The sequence below is a fragment of the Phragmites australis genome, chromosome 12 (genome assembly GCF_958298935.1).
Source record: "Phragmites australis chromosome 12, lpPhrAust1.1, whole genome shotgun sequence".
Lineage (NCBI taxonomy): Eukaryota > Viridiplantae > Streptophyta > Magnoliopsida > Poales > Poaceae > Phragmites > Phragmites australis.
Window position 1 is genome coordinate 1,383,903 of NC_084932.1, and position 21,390 is coordinate 1,405,292.

General features: G+C 44.0%; 2 protein-coding genes across 11 annotated transcripts; both read right to left on the reverse strand.

Moving 5' to 3' along the window:
* Positions 1-6,364: 6,364 nt before the first annotated feature.
* Positions 6,365-6,940, reverse strand: LOC133887249 (uncharacterized). Its single transcript, XM_062327191.1, has one exon. The coding sequence runs from the start codon at positions 6,935-6,937 to the stop codon at positions 6,365-6,367; it is 573 nt and encodes a 190-aa protein (XP_062183175.1). The 5' UTR covers positions 6,938-6,940.
* A 2,564-nt stretch (positions 6,941-9,504) lies between these two features.
* On the reverse strand, positions 9,505-20,275 carry LOC133887455 (replication protein A 70 kDa DNA-binding subunit B-like). 10 transcript variants are annotated; one of them, XM_062327420.1, is made up of 13 exons: positions 20,163-20,266; positions 12,711-12,855; positions 12,364-12,637; positions 12,130-12,226; positions 11,875-12,002; positions 11,707-11,788; positions 11,512-11,626; positions 11,276-11,433; positions 10,853-11,166; positions 10,657-10,760; positions 10,515-10,568; positions 10,159-10,401; positions 9,505-10,051 (listed from the first exon to the last, which is right to left on the reverse strand). In XM_062327420.1, the coding sequence occupies exons 3-12, from the start codon at positions 12,521-12,523 to the stop codon at positions 10,261-10,263; spliced, it is 1,353 nt and encodes a 450-aa protein (XP_062183404.1). In that variant the 5' UTR covers positions 12,524-12,637; positions 12,711-12,855; positions 20,163-20,266; the 3' UTR covers positions 9,505-10,051; positions 10,159-10,260. The 10 variants fall into 10 exon arrangements, with proteins under 10 accessions (XP_062183404.1, XP_062183405.1, XP_062183406.1 ...); XM_062327421.1 differs by lacking the exon at positions 20,163-20,266 and adding an exon at positions 18,562-18,759; XM_062327422.1 differs by lacking the exon at positions 20,163-20,266 and adding an exon at positions 18,119-18,759 and having other exon boundaries at positions 11,752-11,788.
* Positions 20,276-21,390: the final 1,115 nt, after the last annotated feature.

A 21,390-nucleotide genomic window follows, 5' to 3' on the forward strand; every position in this document is an offset into this window, starting at 1 on the left:
GGACTACCGGTGGGACAGTGCCAGCGGCGGGAGGCAATGATGCTGTTTGATGGAGCCGGGTTAGCGCGGTGGCGGATGGCAGGCGCGGCTCCCACTGCCGGAGGCAGACAGGACGGGGAGTGGTTGTGCGTGCTGGAGGAAGAAGTTAGTCGAGCGCCATCCGATCGTGATTGTCGTCTGAGGAACACCTGGTTTTTTTCAGGCACCTGACAAATAGTAACCGCCTAATTATATATATATTACCTTAGTAATTTGGTTAGATAAGTTAAACAATGTTTTTTATTTGCTAGCTGCATAAGCATAAATTCAAGTGTAAGTCGTCTAAGCTGGGGGTTCTAATTACCACAGGACGGCCGGCCACGTTCATTTCCATTCCTTCAAGAAAAACAAGCTATGCATGTGCTTAGCAGCACACTCAATGAAGCAATCCTCATGTGCTTGACAATCTCGTACACTTCTCGTCCTATTCATTTCGCTATGATTGAGGTCAAATGCTTGCTTATATCTGAATGAAGAAAACATGCAGGGCATCGAGTGGTATTGAGGAATACGTGCGCAATCTTATTCTAGTCTTGGCACAATCGTACGTACGTGCATTCAGGAATACGTGTGCGTACATTTCTTTGCTTCATATGCCCGGAACAATACTTTAACATTTATCGGGCAGCCCGGCCTGGCCTGGCCCAATCAGGGCCCGGTTTGGGCCCGACTTCTGTTGTCCCGATGGGTTTACTGGATGTGCCTGGTTACAGATTTCAGACCAAAAAATCGACTTTTTGCAGGCCCGGCCGAGCCTGACCCGCAAAATGCCCGGGATAGTGCTAAGCAAGGAGCTGAAAGAATGGACGGACACACTTGGTTTGGGCTTCATCTGTATTTCTGTCTAATAGTGGCACATGAGGCCCAATATTTTAAATGGGCCTTAAAGTTGTCCTCTGTTTTTCTCTTGGAAAAAGTCTATTTGTCCCTCTCAACTATTGCTCGAGTCTATTTTTCTCCTTTAAACCGTAAAATCAGTTACACAGGCTCATTTAATAATTAAAACCGTTTGTTTTTCCTCACTGAGCGGGTTTGGATGATGTTTTTATCCGATACGGATCACGCGTAGTAGTGGCCTCACATGTTATATGACAACTAGCTCTATGGTTCACTAGACCCACACTAGTCATCCTCTTCACCAAAGTTGTGGGGCCCGCTTTTTGGCCGCACAGAGTAAGAGCACGACCACGGCGGCTCTGATCACGCTCACCGGTGGCAGCACGTGGTCATGAGATGCAGCACACTAAGGCAAAATCAGATAGGGGCTCTGCTGCAAAAGCGCGTGGCCAGAGTCGGTTGGAGGCGAAGAATGATGACGGTGGCGCTCAATCCTTCAGAGAGCATTGCACCGGCCATCGGTTCGCCACCACCATTTTCCCCCATTTGTCGGTTCATCGAAGTCAGTCGCACCAAAACCGTGGCCCCTTCCTTCTCCCTCTCTCCCGCCGCCATTTTTCCCCATTTGCTCCGTAGCCAAGCAGAGCGGCGATCAATGGGAAGGAGCTCGAGATGTTGCCACACTTGGTCACACCCCATCCAAGAAACTGTGGTAGGAAGGTGCGCCATGAGTTCCTGGTGCTGTCATAGCCACTAGGTCCTCGCCTCCCCGCTAAAGAAGCCGATCACAGTGCCTTCTTCTCCACCTCCGGCCTTGGGCCGAGCTCCATCGCACCGGCAAATCCACCACAACGGTGAGCTTTGGCTCAATAACCTTTGTTAACAGCTTCCTCACCTTCTCATGCTGCTCCTTGGCTGTTCACTGTTGTGGATCCTCCCTTGTACAGTCCATCATAGGCGATCTCCTCACCGCTGGTCTCTATTGCCGCCGCTGAGGAGTGCCAAGCCATCGACCCGAACCAGTGCCTCTCTAGGCCAATTGGCATTACGGTGGTGTCCCCCTCACCATGCGGATGCTGATTCCCACACCAGTTTGGCTCAAACTTGAAGCCAGCTGACACTCCGCTAAGTGCCCTTGCTTCGTCGAGCCGCCTCGCCCTCGCCGACCGTGCCCCTATCATGCCCATCGGGCGGGAGCCCCACGAGTGGGTTCTCCAAAGCGTAGTGAAGCTGCTGCTACCCTCAGCTAGCCAGGTTGTGGCCTAGTTCGTCGTCAGCATAGTGCTCTCCGAAGGATCGAGCGCCACCGTTGCCATTCTTCGTCGCCGACCAACTTCGGCCATACCCATTTGCAGCAGAGCCCCCATCCGAGTTCACCTTCATGCACTGCAGCTTCCTGTGCAGCTCACCAACCACGCCAACCACTGGTGAGCACGACCAAAGCCGCTGTGGTCACGCTCTTGCTCTGTGCGACCGAAAAGCGGGCACCACGACTTCGGTGAAGAGGATGACAGGTGGGTCCCGTGGACACTAGAGCTAGATGTCATATGGCATGTGGGGGCCACTGCCACGTGTGATCCACATTGGACAAAACCACCATCTAAACACGCTCAGGGAGGAAAAATAAACGATTTTAATTGTTAAAGGAGCCTGTATAACTGGTTTTGCGGCCGAGGAGGGAAAAATTGGACTTGGGCAATAGTTAAGGGAGGCAAAATAGACTTTTTTTCTTCTCTCTTGGAATCCGGGCTTCTCGTGCTCTATATATTGACGTGCACTCCGCTCACAAAATCATGAGCTATCTTCCTAACCATCCATGGGATTTTTTATTTTTATGTTTTTTAAATCTAAAAATTGCAAATATATGCATTTGTTTCCAAATTTTGCAATTATATACTCATGTGGTCTGTTGGAAAGGTTACAAAAACCGGAGGTGTCAATGGCCTTGGATTGGGCGATGAGGCCATAGTGGCATCCACATCGGATGCCACCCACCCATCACCCTTCCGAAGGGAGACAACGGCCACGGTACTACATGAGGCTCACGTAAAAGCTGCTGCCCATCCGAAGAACAACAACTTTTACTATTTAAGAGGTGCGATGGCCCTTGCACCGAGCACAATGCTCAATTGTGCCTCCATCAAACTGATTAAGAGTGAGACAAGAAGAGAAGAGAGGGGAGGGAGCTGAGGAAAGGGAAGGGGAGTGAGAAGAAAGCGGCGAAACCTTACTAGAATTCATATGTGGTAAAGTTAAATATTGTAATTTTTTTTTTTACAAACCAGTTATGTTAGCTATTATATCTAGTTTTAGACATATCTTATATATCATATCTAGAATTTAGTAATATTAGACTTAGTTTTTTTTATGGATAGTTATAAATGTTAGACTTAGGTATTTTAAGGATAGTTGTACTGTTATTAGATATATATTTTTAGAGCAATGTAGAGTAACTATTAGACCTAAGTTTTTTAAGGATGGTCGTAGTGTTATTAGATCTCGGTTATTAGAGCAACACAAAGTAACATTAGCTATTTGTGTTATTATGTTTTATTGTTGTAGATCTAGTACATATATTTGTTGTAAGCCAAGATAATAACATTAGCTATTTGTGTTATTATGTTTTATTGTTGTAGATCTAGCACATCTAGCACCACCATCGACCCGGCCTCCGTCGCGTCGGACTGGCCATCACTATGCAAGACCAGCCATCGCTGTCGCCCAGGCCCAGTGCAGATCCAGACGTCTCTTTGAGTCACCGAGCTAGCCACTGCCATGCGGGACTAGCCGGCACACTGCCGTAGCGACAACGTCGAACGAAAGCCCAAAGTGGTCACAGACATCCCAGGCCACCGCAAGGCCAAGGACACCCCTTGCCAGACTAGGCACCACCATGCGAACCTAGCCGCCGTAGGGCACCCGGCCATCGCCCACACAGCCACATGCGGGCTGTCCCATGCCAGTTACAGCCACCACACTTGGTCCAGTCTGGAACCGCTAGCCTCCGACGTGTTGTCAACCTGGTTGTGATACACGGATACCCTCGCCCGCTGTGGCCACCACACGCCGCATCGCACCACCCATAGCTCTACCAGGGTCAAGGGTGGCACCATCTTCTCATGACGCCTCCGTCTCGTCAGACCATGCCGCCTCTTTGAGAGAAACTGGATCTGTGCAGTGTCACCCATACCTCAACGTCGGTCCTGCAGTCCCCACCACACCATGCAACGCCACCACAACTGCACCCTCTCCTCGATGCCCCGCGTAGACGCCTAGCACCGAAATTGATCGCCGCTATGCGTGACCGATCGCCGCCATGCCACCTTGCCCCACTAGCTCCATTGCACATAGCGTCACCACCATCACCGAGCACCGCTACCACTCAGGTGGCCTCAGCCGCAGCACCACCGCTCATCGCCCCTTAACACCACCACCACACCCCGCAGGGACACCACCATGCCCGCACCACCGAGCGTGTATCTGAGACCCCTCAGGCGACGCCCTCTCTAACATCCCAGCTCCCCTCCGGCGACGTTACGGCCTAGCCGCACATGGCCAACGTCGCCGTCCTCCTCTGCCTGCAGCACCACGCAGTTGCCAACGCGCCTCCGCTGCCAACGGGCAAACGCCCCTCCTCCTGGAGATCTCCGGCCGCCTCCTTCGTAGATCTGCGGCCACCGCGACCTCGTTGCTTGAAGTGGCCCTGCCGCCGTCGTCCTTGCAGCTGTGCGGCCATCCAGCAGCGTGCTCAAGCAGCGGCAAGGCGGAAGGGAGGTGGGGGAGGGGTGGCGGCGCGCTGTGGTTAGGGAGCCACCCGTGTCGCCCCTTGGAGCGACGTGGGGGCCTTGCACAGTTTTTTTGACCCGTTTGTCCTGGTGTTGTGCTCGTTCCCTATGATTTAACGTTGCAGTAATTATGTTTGAAGAAAACAATCAACTGGAACCCCGATGCTATTGTCTTCAACTCCTGGCAACATTATGGAAATCCTAGTTACTGGATGAAGACGCTTTTCTGTGAGTCTATTGGTGCTATGATTCATCCCATTACAATCAGTTCCAGCTACTCTCGTTTGCTAGCAGCATCTGTAATTACTTGGCAGGATTCAGAGAACAGCTTCCGAAGAGTAGATAAAGGCAAGCAAAGTTTCTCGCATTCATCTTAGCCTGTACCTGAACTCCGAAGGATTATAAACTTGTACTGATGCTGAAAGCTCTTTTGTGCAGGTTGTAAACTTTGGGTCGGACGCTGTTAGCCTCGATCACAATCTCCACAAAATGGACTTGAGGCCAGTGTTAATGCGTTGGGATCAACCGCCACGTAATGTTATGACATCTAGCAATGTGATGGATGGAAATTCTTTCAGCAACCCATAACAAGGTAATCTAGCCGGCCTTTCCTTCTTCTTCCTTGTGTCTGAATGACCATATGAATTAACTAAATGCGTCGCTATATATGTTTAGAGATTATTAATTGTTGGTTTTGGTCTCCTTGCATTGTGCCTCCGGCTCATCTGAACCCAAAGGGTGCTTGTAAACAATGGCGCAGGTTGTGCCGGTGAAAAGCGAGCTGCGCAACGCTGTAGAGCAGATGCAAGTCGCGCTGTCTCCTCACTCCTCCACTTCCTTGGATCTCGCGCTGGCTCAGTCCAAACTTGTTGCTGCAGAGCAGATGTGAAGTAGCCACATGATGCTGGCGACAGGCACACGAGAAAAGAAATCCACGAGTACGCAAATGCATGTAATCAATCAGTCAGCTGTCAGTACTCATCAGCGTTGTACTTGACAAATTATAGCGTTGTAGTATATATAGGTATAGATGAAAAATATATCTAAAATGACGATATAGATAAAATTATTCTCATATATAGTATAACACTAATGATATTATATATTAAATAAAGCGACTGCTATTTGTCAGGCGATCGAGAATCGGATGACATCAATTCACAATCAAACGGCACTCGTCTATCATCTTCCTCTAGCTCGCGCAACTGCTCGTGCAATGCTCCTCGTCCCGTCCGCCTCCAACTATCTCTGACGGCTCTCCCGTCGCCGAATCTGTACCCACCATCTGCCACTGCGCTAACCTGGCTCCGACGGACCGCATCCTTGTCTCCCCCGACACTGACCCACCGATCATCCTCCACTGCCTCCTTCGTTAGGTTGACATGTTTCTCCAGGCATCCCTCTACGATTGGAAAGCACACCAACAACCTAAAAACCCCTCCTCAAACCCTAAACCTCACCGATCATAGCATTCGTGGCTGCCTTCATCGCCTGATAGCTGCTCATAAATTTCAAGCACCTGAAATTTAGGAGCGTGACTAAATAAACATCACATCAGGTTTGTTTGAGGTTGATTAACTTGCCTTTTCTCCGTGTTTGCTTTGTATGTCAGATGACGCCATATTGCTCCGTTTTATTCATTATTATTTATTGGAAAAAGTCAGTTCCAGACTACCAGTACGGAGGAATACGACTAAGCTTCTTCAGTAAGCGTTGCTGAGCAACGCGACGGCGAGCTTCGCGAGCTTGAACGCGTCGTCGTCCTCCATCGCCACCGGCGACGCCACTTTTCTCTTCCCGAAGCCGTCCTCACACTCCTTCGCTGCGCTCGCTGATTCCTCCATGCACATCACGGCCTCGCCGTCCCTCTTGTCCTTGACGGCGGCTGCGCAGCCGGGCTGCCTCTGCACTATGCCTCTGTACAGCGCTTGGCATGACCGGATGCAACGCGTCGTGGCGTCACCTTCGCCGCCGCCCTCCCGGAGCAAGCCGTCGATCTTGGTCGCCGTGCTGGTGGCGTTGGCTGTGAGGAGGTCGATGGCGATGATGGAGTAGGCCCGGTAGTTCATGCCGGCGTTGGCGCTCCGGCCATCGGAGCCAAGTGCCTCCACACAGAACTGGACGTCGAAGAACGTACTGCCGCCGCCGACGGTCTTGCATACCGGGAGTATACTTGGGACGACGTCGGCGGTTGCCTCGGTGTGCGTGCCCCCAAAGAAGAGAGCGTAGAGCAAGATTGCACTCACACTACTAAAGGAGGAGGCGGCGGCGGACATGGCTATTTCTGGAGTTCCTAGGTATGTTATGTCAGATGGGGATAGTGGTGTATAAGGAAGGATTTAAAGATGATTGGTTTAGCATAATGTAAAATTTAGCCTTGTGTAATTAATAATTAGAGGTGCGTATTAAATAATTCATTATCTATACATATCCATCCTATACTACTATAAAATAGAGTTTTGATAAATTCGAACTATCTTCACCGAACATCTTATATGATCAAACGGTCCATAATCAAAGTTGATTCACGGTCTCCTCCTTTTTCAATTGTTTGAAAACTTCTAATCAATTTGAAAACCTACAATTAAAAAATAGTAACGCTAAGAAAAAGCGGGTAGAGGAAGAGATATCACGGCTCTCAGCTGAGTTAGAGGCCAGACATGCTCCAGAGCTTTCTTCTTTTGGGTGCAAACCCACAGCCAGCTCAGAAAAGTAAATCCTCAACAACTTAGAGTCTATTTGGTTGAGACTTTTTTAAAACTACTTTTAAAAGCTGCCGTTGAAAAGTTGCTTATAGAAAAGCTGCTTTTGAATTGTCTTTGAATGCGAATGAAATATATAATATATGTAATACCTCTATAAACATTATCCCTTTAAAGTTAAAAAAACTCCTCCAAACCAACTTCTAGTAATAATGACAACTTTTGTTTCTCACAAACTATTTTTAAAAATAGACTATTTAGTTAAATTTCTGATTCTAAATAATAGAGGACAGCAGAAGCTGAACCAAACATGCCTTAGTCAAGGCCATAGCTGGTGTTTCCGTGTCCAGCCGTTCTGATTCCGCAAAGCCTAGCAAGGGTGCACAACAGTGAAATACAAATTATATGTCGCACTACCATAAAATGGATTGTTGGTGACTGCTCCACAAATTTGGTGACTGCAGTATAAAAACCGTGTGTGCTTGATTTTTGGTGACTGCTCCATAAAATGAATGTAGGTTAGTAACAGGGGCGGACCCACAGGGTAGTCCTGGTAGGCTCAGGACTACCCTGTGTAGCCCAAAGCCCGTTGAGGAAACCGGAGAGATCTTCGCTGAGGAATTCGGAGCGCGTTGGTCGATTGGTCGCGATTCCTGGGAACTGAAGGAAGGAGGGGCGCTGCTTTGCTGAGAAGGAGGCGTTGTATTTTTTGGATTTTGCTCGGGCTCCGGTCGAGGAGGTAAACTCTCCGTTCTTCTCGTCGGTGGCCGGCTCGTTTTCTTGGTGCTTCGATTTGGGGGAGATTTGGCTGGAACAGGGTGGGGAGCAGTAGAATCTGGTGGTGTCAGGTTACGGTTCAAGGTTTGAGGAGAAAAAGAGGGATTTTTCTTGGAGGTTATGGTTCGAGGTTTCGTTCGTTTGGTTTGATTTCTTCTCGTGCGTGGTTGATTTTTGTTTGTTTTACGAGGTTCATTTGAAGGAAGCTTTCTAGATTAATTGAGAATTTGGTGAGTTGTTGGGTGGTTTTGGTGTGCGGATTTGGGTTTTAGGAAGCTTTTTGCCCCCCTTTCTTGATGGTCTCTGATGTCTATCTTCGTTTGCTCTAGCTGGGAGATAGTTGTGTAGTACTGTGGTTAAAACGTTTTATGCAGGTTTGATCTGTATTATCTTTTACGATGCAACATTTATAATATTATACCAAATTATCAAATTTGTATTATCTTTTGTTAAATTTTATACTCTTTTATCGAATTTATGATCTTAAAAATTTAGATGCCTACCCTACGAAAAAATCCGGGGTCCACCACTGGTTAGTAATAGGCTGTGTGCTTATGTTTTGTGCTGGGTGTACAAACTCAACCACGGTCCGGTACTTATGTTTTGTGTGTTTATGTTGTTGCACCTTTCATTTAAGTTGGTGATTATTTGCTATTGTACGCTCTTCCTTCTCTAGCCTATGGCTAAAACGTCGTAATAATATATGGCTGGTGCATCTTCGGATATTGTGGTCGGATATGTTTCATATTCCATTATCTTAAAAGATACTACCTCGGATGTAAAGACCCAAACCAACTGTAATTTATTGGGCTAACCACTTACTCATGCTGTTTTTTACAGTCCATCCTAGAAAAAGAATTTTTACAATGATATTGGGCCTAAAGATGGGCTTCCAAGAAGGCCCTTTAGTTGTTATACCTGCACATGGATCAAGTAGCGATGCATACGCCGGGCCAGAATGACAACAGAACATGCTGCATTTGATTTGTGGGGAGAGATATCAGAAAGAGAAAAAAAAAGAGAAAGAGCAGAAATAAACGCATTATATTGTTCTGTAGCCTCTCTGTCTGCCTGGAACGAAGGCTCTCAACATTTGACGATGACGATGATGATATGTATTAAGCTGTTCACGTTAGGGCATGCACTTGGGCCATGACAGATCGAGCTGCAGATAAGAAACCATTGAGCTGGAGGTTGGAGTTGGCGATCGAATTAGCGTGACCTCCAAGTGAAAGTGATCTCCCCATGTCTGTCCCATTCTTCCTTAATGGCTTGCAGCATAATATATACTAGGAAGAGAGGCGCGCTACGCTGCGCCCGTTATAATACTTAATCAGGGCTTTGCCTTCAGGTTTGAAAAGGTGGGTACAATCGTCAGAACGGGTGAATGTTAGGTCTCGAAGAACAATTATTGGCAACCTGCATCAATCGTAATGCATTGTACACGCATGAGCGGGCGTTGTAGATAGAGTAGAACAGTTCAGTCATAGTCTAAGTATACCAAGCGTGATAGTCTAGCATAAGTAGCGAAGGCATGTTCAAAGGTTAACCATATCAAGCTTGATGTTTTAGCGCAAGCATTGAAGCAACGCCGTTTTGTTTTATCATGGCGTTGCAGAACGTAAAATATTTACAGCATGATGTTTGTCGGTACAATATTTCGGTGCAGATATTAGTGCGGTGATACATATTACTGGCATATCGTAAAATACATAGGAGGTCCTATGGCAATGTAGGCCAGGGTGCAAACAACCGCAAAAGGTGTGGCTTAGTAATAGATGGAGATGTCTTCTTGTAGTGTGCTGCGCTGAGAGGACTGAACGGGTAGCATTTGCCGCTGTGTTGTCTACATTTTATAGGAGGACATATTCAAAATTGCAAAAGGAGGTCTTCATCACTAAGTTAGCTGACCTGTGCATATGAGAAGATGAAGATATGTATATTATCACTGCCTTGCCATGAAATGTGTAGTATGCAAAAATATTGATGCTATGTTTTGGTTGTTCATTAGAGATTACCTAGGTTTCCTCTGGTAAGTCATCGAGGATGAGCTTCCTTGCTGTTGACCGTTTGGTTATAGTATGCTCATCACTGAAAGTTTTTCATTAAGATGTTTTTTTTCAGTGTATGAGTACTTGTGCTAGTATGTGATCATAGTTGTATGAACTGGATTTGTACCTGCTTGAGTCGGCAGTTTTTCCTTGTTTATTGGCTTGAGGAGATCGAGGTCGTTTGTGAGTAGCAATAGCAGGGTGATCTGTCTGTTTGCAAAGAGAGAAGTAGAGGTGAATAGAATTGAAGAATAAAAAGGCTTGGGTTGCCTTGTTTTTGTTGAAGAAGGTTTGCATCTGGGTCAATAGGGGAAATCATTTACCTCTAGGTTAGGCGGTGTTTGCATCGGAGGCGGGGTTAATGATGATGATGTCTCCTGTATCAGAGAGTTCAATGGTTGTGGTACATCAGTGACTATTGTGCAATTGGAAATGATAGGTTTGAGAAAAGAAGGGGGAACAAACTTTAGGCGGCGTTATTTCGGTTGCCTTTTGGGAAGATGAACCTCCAGCCTGTCCTTGAGCATTAGTTAATATTGAGGGAGCAGTGGGTTGTTCCTGCAGGGTTGCTACAGGAATAGTTCTGTTGTTAATATGGTGAATGGAATGCAAAATATTGGTCAATAATCAGGAAATAGAGATGGTGATAGTGTGGGATTACATGGAAGTATTGGTAGAGGCTGAGTGATTGGGAGATTGCCAACATTGACAATGCCGTCAACTTGATAAGAGAGGTTTGGCCTTTGAAGGGCTCCAGGAGAAACACTAATGCGTAATCTGAATTCCCTTCCATAGAGTCTTGTTATGTGTGGTGGAACGAAGCCCTCTACGCCTCCACTTGATGCAATTAGGGCATCGACTGGGATTCCTATTATTTCTTCAGCGAGGGGACCAAAGAAGACCAATTCAATAGATGGTGGGTTGGGGTCATTGATTGGCGTTGCTGGATCAGTGGCGATAACAGCAAGGCGATATCTGTGATGAACACCATGGAACAGGAATGATCAAATTGTAATGTATCAATCTATATAGATATATCATAGATATAATCCTGTAGATGACAATAAATTTTAGGAATGAGAACCTGGGTTCCCCATCTGTGCTGGGACATTTTATGCCTGTGCATTTATATCTATTGCCATGAGCTTGGATTGTTTTGTTGCATCTTCGACAGGCCAAATACCACCAGGATTGGTTGCGCAATAAATTCTTCATTTTAATAGTTGCAATGTATCTGTTGCACTGGGGAAAGCAAAGAGGAAATAATGTTCAGAGCCATGGTAAATGTATATTGAATGCATTTGTAATATAATGGCTTACATAGATAGTATGTGGGTTTGTCAACATTGCCAAATCTGTAACAGTGGTTTCAATTGGTCCAATCTGCGATGGTGCTGGACCATGCCAGATTGGCTGTCGTAGCCCATGTGGATAGCTAGACATGCAGAGGATTAATGGACAAAAAGATCAGCCATGAAGGAATTTCATATTTTATATGGAGTGAATTTATTAAACCTGTCATGGAGGGCAGCGGCTTCTGGCAGGTCAGGGTTTAAATACCATTTGCATATTGTGGACCCTTGAAGTGATAATTTTCCTAGATATTATACATGAAGAGCATTAAAAGAGGCACATTGGATAGGCATATTGGAACATATCTGCATACAGGAAGGATATACTTACCTTCATGCCATGCACATGTTACAGCGACAAAGAGAAAAACCAGAGTTTTGGTTTTAGCTATTTCCATATACTGCTCATCATTGAAGTCATAGGCATGCTGGTTCCACAAAGCGACGCGAATAGTTTCTCTACAGGATATAATTAGTAAAAAGATGAGGTAATGAAGGGAATCAACGGTTAATTTTGTACTTGGTTTCTACTGCTAATATAGGTAGTTACAATAAGTAAATGCTGTAATATTTAGTGAGCAGGTACCTCCCGTCTGATATGTAAATGTTTCTGAGTGGTTTAACGCCGTTCTTCGTATTTTGTTGCATGATACGTGTGCACCCTTCAAAAATCCCAATAGCATCTATGTTGCATAATGTGTTAATAGCAGTAGGTAATGAAGTAGAATAAATTTAGACTTTGGAAAGTAAGCGAAAGCATGGAATGGCAGAATAAAGATTCAGAATGTTGTATATGAGGCAATGTTTCATTTATCAATACCTGATGAAAATTCTTGCACACCCACTCTTTCACGAAGTTCAGCGAACGATGCTATTTTACATGCATACATTGGAAATGTGTCCGGCACAGGATTCACTTCGACCACTCTTGTATATTTTGTGAACCGCATCATGTATTCATGATCAACAGGTCGGTACATTGTACGGGCAGGACGTACTTGAAAATATTGGATATAGTAAACGGAATTTTCTTTTAGAATTGGCTTAAATTGTTGAACCCAATTTTCGGGGATCTAGCCTTCCATGGCAGTTCCCTGGACATCATCAGATAACATAGGTGAACTGGGGGGAGAATGAGAAAAATGTATCAGGACGAAATTTATGAACCTGTTCATCAAGAAGTATGAGATCAAGCCTTAGGACTTTAGCCGGTTGAGCTTTGTTGACATACTCAGAGAATCGGAGTACCCTTGTTCTGACTTGCCATTGATGTGAGTCGGATGTCACGTCTTTGAGAAGCGAGTATTGCATCCTGCACATATAAAATAGGGTGTCAATTAAAGTAGCACAATATGATACGAAGCATTAAAAGATAGGAGTGTAGGAGTGGCATGATAGTTGGAGAGAAACGAAGGTAACACTGACAATAGAAGCTAATGCAAATGGGAAAGTCAAAAGGTTGTATAGGTTTTGGAATGAAAGCAGTGAAAAGAATAAGGAACCCAAAGGATGAACTAAAGTATTGAAAGGGCACAAATTTAGAACCGAAAGGTATAGCACAGAAGGAAGCAAAGGAATGTAAAATGAATGATGAAATGAACATAGAATGTAAGTGTAACATTACACAGGGTCAATCAATGGAGCACAATATGATAAGTGATGCATTAAAAGGCATGGGTGGGCTCATACTTAGAGAGAAGCAAAGGTGATGTTGGCATTAGAAGGCAATATGAATGGGAGAGTCGAAAGGATGTATAGTTCTTAGAATAAAAGCAGTAAAAAGAATAAGGTAACGAAAGGATGAACAAAAGTATCAAAAGGGCACAAAATTCAGGACCCAAAGGTACACCACAGTAGGAACAAAAGGAATTAAAAAAAATGATGATATGAACATAGAATATAAGAGCAATACATAGGGGACGTGCAACATCAACAAAAACAAAGCATATAGTGAAGGACTACAAAAGGGGTAATGATAATAAAGTCAGCAATTAAGCTGGGACCAAAAAACATCAAGAAATGATCAAGGAGCCCTATTAAAATAAAACTACACATGCTTAAGGACTTCTTCATAGACAATATTTTTGGTTGTTGATGTCGGCTCTCCATCATCATCTTCTATCAGTATCTTTAGGCCTTTCCTTGAGTTTACTCTAGAGACAGCAACATAGAGCTGACCATGGGTAAAGACTGGCTCACGAAGATAAACCCCGACCCTTTGTAATGTTTGTCCTTGACATTTGTTTATTGTCATAGCATAGCACAGTTTGATTGGGAACTGTCGGCGTTGCAATGTGAAAGGCCATTTTGGACTTGTACCATTCAGGACAATGCGAGGTATGCATACTTTGTCACCCACATGGTTCCCAGTCATAATCCGACCTTCTAAGAGACGATCACCTAGCCTTTCGATAAGCAAGCGTGTTCCATTGCATAGCCCAATTGATTGATTAATGTTCCTAAGCAGGACAACAGGTACACCAATCTTTAGGCTAAGATGGTGTTGTGGGAAATTATTAATGACAATTGAATTCAAGAACTCTGGTGGGTAAAGCATTTCATAGTCAGAAGGTTGTTCAGATGAATTAGCAATGCTGTCAAAGCTAAGATAATCCCGAGCAGAGGTAGGAACTTTTTGAATCATGAATGCATTAACTTCATCAACAACAGAATTGATTGGGCAAACGATGCATCGCTGAGCTAAATATGGAATAGAGGAATAAAACTGCTGAAAATCATCATATATACATTCAGCAATAGCCGGTATTTTAATACCAGAGGGTCTCAATAGAAGGTCATCAGGTATCTCGATCCAAGACTTTGTGACCTCACCATTTCTCACGATGGGTTTAAGTCGCCCTTCACCAACATCCAGCACCCATTGTGCAAAGGTATGCATTTCAATTTTTTGTTCTAAAGAAAGAGAAGGATTGGTCAGTCTCATGTTTATGGACAAACGTAAGATCTTCACATTATTCCATAAGTAGGAACCCAACAAAGAAGCTTTGAACATTTCAGATTTATCACCCCCTTCAATAACAGGCAGAACCTGCCTAAAGTCACCGCCGAGCAACATTGGCTTCCCACCGAATGGCTTGCATGCATTCTGTTGATTTTCTACAGATAATATATCTCGAAATGTACGGTCTACCGCTTCGAAGGAATGTTTGTGAGCCATAGGAGCTTCATCCCATATAATAAGAGAGGCTCTTTGTATAAGACCAGAGAGCATGGTGCCCCTGCTAATAGCACACAAACTACCCTCATGAATATCCAGGGGGATTTTGAATCGTGAATGAGCAGTCCGACCTCCAGGGAGCAGGAGAGAAGCAACACCGCAGGATGCAACAGCAAGAACAATGTGTTCGTTGGATCTGAGATTTGCTAGAATAGCATTCCACAGGAATGTCTTCCCAGTTCCACCATGCCCAGAGACAAAATAAACAAACGGCTCATTCTGTGAAATAGAATGAATGACATTATCATAGATGATTCTCTGATCAGAATTAAGAGCAGTTGACATTTCTTTAGCTTCACGATGAAGCTTGATTCTATCATAGCTTAATTCTTCTAGGATCAATCTGTTACCGTCGCTGTTGCTGGGGTTATCAGTAGGCGTAGGCAGGTCATAAGATGCGATGGATAGGCCATTATTAGAGAACATATGTGTTAATTCCTTCATTAAGCTAGACTGCAAAGCATGATCAGGGATAACATAAGATGGGTTTTGTAGAGCTCGTTTGAGTTTGTAGGCAAGATCATCTGCCATATACTTCCAATATCTATTGAAGAGGGATTTCACATTACCAACCTCACAATATACTAAGACCGTCATAAACAGGTTTCTAAGTTGGTATGCTGTAGCCCAGACTATTGCTTCATCAAATAAATAGACCCACTCAGTATCATCACCTATCAAGCCTCGAGCTTGGCATGCACCACGGTATGTTGGATAGACAATGCCTTCATATGTCCTGACATCTTCATAACTCATGGCACCACGAACAACCATCAAAAGCATGCGAAGATAAAAAGTTTCATCAGTGCTAGGATGAACATAGCGCAATCTACCAATCTTGATGCCTCTTTTCCTTGGTTTCCAGAGCTTATGGTCAGCATCCCATGTGTATTTTGAGGGGAACTCACAATAGGTAAGGCTGCGAGCTGTCGGATACCGGCGGTTTGCAACAAACCACTCAATTAACATGCTCTTCTGAAAGTCAGGATCATCAATGATTTCCTGCAAATCAGTGTCATCACGGACAGTAACAAAATTCATTCCAGGAAGGTGAATACAGAGACGTTCAACTGGTGGGAATTTACCATGTATTTCAAATCCAAGCAATCTCCAAGTGGCTTCACAACAGGACAAATACCTTGATCTTATATATTCTGCTATTTCGTCTATGCCTCCATTGTTCAGTCCTTGCTGATCAGAAGTGGGAGGGATTTTCTTAAAACTGAACCTTGCACAATCAAAACCTTTGTTACAGTACTTGAATAGATATTTGACTAAATATGACTGGTTGCATTCTTCAATGTTGATATGAGCTTGGTATTTTTTCAGGACATCAAGATTATGCGGTACAACCCAACGATTATCAAGGTTGACATTGTGCTTCCATACTTTGGCCCCATTATTCCTGCGCCGATAAATAGGATACCCATGTTGATCAAAGGTAGTTTCAGAGTGAAAATCTTTAGGATACCTTTTAGAACATGTACCATCTTTCATACATGAAGAATTTGGATTAGAAGGACCACAAGGACCATGGGTCATAAATTCCTGAACCAAAGAAAATCCCAACGGGTCTAGGATCTGATCAGGTAGTTCAGCGGAGATATAGCGGTCAACATCAGCAACGGATCGGTCTCGACCAGTGGCAGATTGCCACACAAGGATATGAGAATGCGGAAGGCCACGCTTTTGGAATTCATTAGTATGCGCCACTGCAAGCATAACAGGGGACAGATAATATTATTTAGATGAATCAGAAGCCAATGCAAGAATAAGAAGAGGCAGATAAAATAAATAGGGACACATAATGAAATAATGAGAGTAAACAAACTAACTTGCATGTACAGGGCCGAAGATTCGATCTTCCTTAATATCATTGAGATATTCATGAAGTTTCATATGGAATACACGAACTACCATGTCTGATCTATCACATGGTTTCTGGCCAGGTTCAAAACGAATAGCCTCTATAATCTCAGGCCACTTTGGGTTGCAAGTGAATGTGGTGAATTTATTGGGCGGTCCATACACGCGACAAATAGCCATGCAATCTTGATAATTCTGTTGCATATACCTTTTACTACCAATAAAGCTAGAAGGCAACATCTTTTTAATCCCAACATCTTTTCCTGTGGAAGCACCGTGGCATATGGCATCTGATATTCCTTGATATGTTTCAGATCGTAAGAGGTGTTGATTAAAGAAATGAAAGGAAAGGCGGCTTGCTTCAACACATGAATAAGCGTTGACACCAAATTGTTGGGAAAGCCGACCACAGCAAGTGGCTGGATTAGGCTCATGCCTGCGATAATGCATGTAGTAACAATAGAACTCCATCATAGAAACGTCCTCACGGGATCCTACAGTACCTGAATCAGCTTCCTTCAACTTGATAGCAGTATGAAAACCTTTGTCGCCGTACGGAAACAATAGGGGATATTGCAAAGACATGAGTACTGGATGGATTGGGGAAATCTGCTTGAATTGTGAGGGCTGAGCTTCGACGACAACGTCGAAAGTAGAAGTATTAGCAGAAGAACCACCAATTAGTAATCCTGCTAATTCAGAAGAAGTTGGAAGGGAATATCTATCATCATGTGTTTTTACAGAACTGATAAGTTTGATAGCAACATCAGGTGCATTTGGAGACATAAGTCTATCTCTTGCCATTCGAAATTTCTTGACGAATGGATTGACCCTATTCAACATATCAATAAGGTCAGAAACAATTTCAGGATTGGGTTTATCAGCCTCTTCTGCAGGGAACATGTTCAATCTATTTTGTAATTCATTAAGAGTGTCATAGATGTACAGTTGTGCGTATTCAGGACGCTTGCCAATAGGGGGGATCAACGAACCAATACGATGATGAACAACACCATTAATACGGAAGACATAAGGACCATCACCAGTATTAATAGATCTATCAACATCAACTCCAAGAGAAGTGAAGGCAAACAAAGAATTATATTGTCGGATCATTCGCATAAAACTGTTCGATCGAGAACCAGCATCAAAGCGAATCAGGTCCTGCAACGGTGGTGGAAAAGGCCTATGCATAGGTAATGATATTCTCCCAACACGACAGCAATTCTTGTAAACTGTACGATGCTGACTGATCGAGCTTTGAGTCTCAATCCTCTCTTGGTACCAGAAAATCGCAGAACACCTATCGCAGGCATAATCGGGCCCACCGTAATAAGAACGATCCTTATATGTAGCTATATGACAACAAAAGCGAGACATACCAAAAATGCAAGCAAATATGTAAATAACAAATATGAGGAACAAATAGAAGGCGGCGGGAACAGAACTATATGAAGGAACAAAAGTATACCTTTCAATATATCAATGTATTCCTGAGGAAATGAAAATATGTGATCCATACGTGGGCCCTGTGGAATAAGGCCTACAATGCATCGAATTTAAACGGGAAACTGCGAATAAATGCATGTGCAAGGATAGAATAGGCATGCACATAGGGCACAGACCTTGCCTTATGATAACCCTTGCCTTGTTGAACCGTATTCTCTTTGCACGGTTTGCGTTAGATTCGGAACGGGAAACAATAGGCCAGAAATGTTGGCCTATAGTTTAGGGTGGCAAAGAATAAGAAGTGGTAAGAAGCAATAAGACCAAGAAAAAAGAGGCAGCATAAAAAGGAGGGAAAAGATTGGTAAAGAAAAATGGTACGATGAGGCAGCACAGAAGCACCAAAAGCACCTAAAAATGAAAGAAGAAAAGGAAGCAAAAAAGGTAGAACAGGCCTAGCAGATGTACCCGGGCGTTGGGAAGCAGCAGATGTCGACGGAAAATCAAGGCCTTCACGAACAGCCCTAGTTCTCTTAGGAGGCATGCCTCAAAATAGCAGAGCCATAACAACGCCATAGGAACAAAAGGGAATGGATAAATGAAGGAATGCAATAACAAATAAGTGGACAGTAGCGCATAATACATAATAGAGAAAAACCAGGATACCAAGAAGACAAAAAAACCCATACTACACGAAACCACGAAGCACAAAAAGCAGGCATAATGAATAGAAAGTGAAGGAAGAAAAACAGCAAGAAAATATGAAAAGAACGCAAATAATTATTTACTTCAGAACATCATAGGCATAGCACAATAGCAGCCACTAATTAAAAATGTAATTTAGTGATTAAATGAAGCCACAGGAGGCAAAATAGCACATAACAAAATGGCAAATCCAATGGTTAAACAAAGGCACAACAGGTAGGTTAATATGTAGTAAGGCATGTACTAACGTAATGCGTAATTCAATGTGTAAACAAAGGTAATTTAATAAGGAAACAAAGTTGCAGGAGACGAAGTAGCATATAACAGAAGGTATCGGAAGCAAAGTAAGACATAACAGGATCAGTAATTCAATATTTAACCAAATGCACAGGTAACATATTAGCACACAATAAGCGATGGATGGAAAAATTTGGGTATTCTACAAATGGAAGACTAAATTTAGTGGCTAAGGAAAGCGACAGTGGGCGAAGCAGAATATTATAAGGGACAAATAAAACAAAGTTGCAGAAGACAAAGCAATACATAATAGAAGGTGCCAGAGACAAAATAATACATATCAGGATAGGTAACCCAAAGAATAACCAAATGCAGAGGAACTACATTAATCCCAATAGGATCGTTAATCCCATGATTAAGCAAAGGCACAATAGGTGCACTAATATATAATGATACGGGAAAGCGACAGTGGACGAAGCAGAATATTATAAGGGACAAATAAAATAAAGCTGCAGAAGACAAAGCAATACATAATAGAAGGTGGCAGAGACAAAATAATACATATCAGGATAGGTAACCCAAAGATTAACCAAATGCAGAGGAACTACATTAATCCCAATATGATCGTTAATCCTATGATTAAGCAAAGGTACAGTAGGTGCACTAATATATAATGATACGGGAAAGCGACAGTGGACGAAGCAGAATATTATAAGGGACAAATAAAACAAAGCTGCAGAAGACAAAGCAATACATAATAGAAGGTGGCAGAGACAAAATAATACATATCAGGATAGGTAACCCAAAGATTAACCAAATGCAGAGGAACTACATTAATCCCAATAGGATCGTTAATCCTATGATTAAGCAAAGGCACAGTAGGCACACTAATATATAATGATACATGAACTAATAAAATATATAGAATCTAATAGGGGAATAAAGGCACAACACCTAAAGGAACACATAATAAAATTAATAACCCAACGACGAACCAAAGGTACAGGAAGGCAATATAATATAAACAGCTCAATAGCTAATTGGAAACAGAAAAGTTCGATTCTAGAACATGACGGATTGATAGCACATATATGAACCTATGAAGGATTGGTAACACATATAAGCACCTGTTCCCTGGAGGGAGTACGCAGCCAGGCAGTGAAGAGGAGTAAACGGGTGACAACGTAGTCACAGGAGGTGAGGCTTGGAACAGAAGGTACCGGAAGCAAATGAAAGACCAAACTTAGTGGCTAAGGAAAGCGACAGTGGGCGAAGCAGAATATTATAAGGGACAAATAAAACAAAGCTGCAGAAGACAAAACAATACATAATAGGAGGTGCCAGAGACAAAATAATACATATCAGGATAGGTAACCCAAAGATTAACCAAATGCAGAGGAACCACATTAATTCCAATAGGATCGTTAATCCCGTGATTAAATAAAGGCGCAGTAGGCGGACTAATATATAATGATATATGAACTAATAAAATATATACAATCCAACGCGGGAATAAAGGCAGAACACCTAAAGGAACGCATAATAAAATTAATAACCCAACGATGAACCAAAGGTACAGGAAGGCAATATAATATGAGCAGCTCAATAGCTAATCGGAAACAGAAAAGTTCGATTCTAGAACACGAAAGATTGATAGCATATATAAGAACCTACGAAGGATTGGTAACACAGATAAGCACCTGTTCCCTGAAGGGAGTACGCAGCCAGGTAGTGAAGAGGACTGAACGGGTGACAACGCAGTCACAGGAGGTGAGGCTTGGAACCTTGCACAGAGAAATAAATAATGCAGCATCAGGAACGGAAGCAAATGAATGGAAAAGAACGCGTAAAAGCATAGAATCAAAAGTAAACACAGAGGTTATCAAAGAAGAAAGGGAAAGAACCGAGTGAAGTGAGGAGGCAGCGGAGAAGGGAAAGAAAGGGGAAAAACTTACGATGCAGCCGAGGAAAGAAGACGACACAGGCGAGGATGTCTGCTGTGTTTAATGCGACTGACCGCCGTCTGGCGCAACGCGCACGCTAAAGCCTCCACCGGCGGACGTTTCCTGGAGCACCGGACACGTGGAGGGAGGGACGGGGCTCGGGTCCTCCAGTCCAGCGACGGCCGTTCGATAACGGCGTTGCCGCGCGGCGAGGCACGAGGCAGACATTTCTCGGAGCACCGGCGAGGCACGAGGCAGATGTTTCTCAGAGCACCGAACACGCGGAGGGTGGTACGGGTATCGATAACGGTGTTGCCGCGCGGCAAGGCACGAGGAGCCGACGTACACGAGCGGGAGCGCCGTACGCGTTGAGGGAGACCGGAGCGGCGAACGCGTGGTGGCTGATACAGGG

Bases quoted from the DNA above. Each gene is read 5' to 3' on its own strand.
- LOC133887249 (XM_062327191.1), bottom strand. From the start codon at position 6,937: ATGTCCGCCGCCGCCTCCTCCTTTAGTAGTGTGAGTGCAATCTTGCTC.
- LOC133887455 (XM_062327414.1), bottom strand. From the start codon at position 18,027: ATGTCTCGCTTTTGTTGTCATATAGCTACATATAAGGATCGTTCTTAT. The intron at 16,494-16,616 runs GTTAGTTTGTTT...TTATGCTTGCAG, and splicing joins CTTCGGCCCTGTACATGCAA to TGGCGCATACTAATGAATTC. The intron at 12,856-15,455 runs GTGATGATACTG...TTATATGTGCAG, and splicing joins CCAAGCTCGAGGCTTGATAG to GATGCAATACTCGCTTCTCA.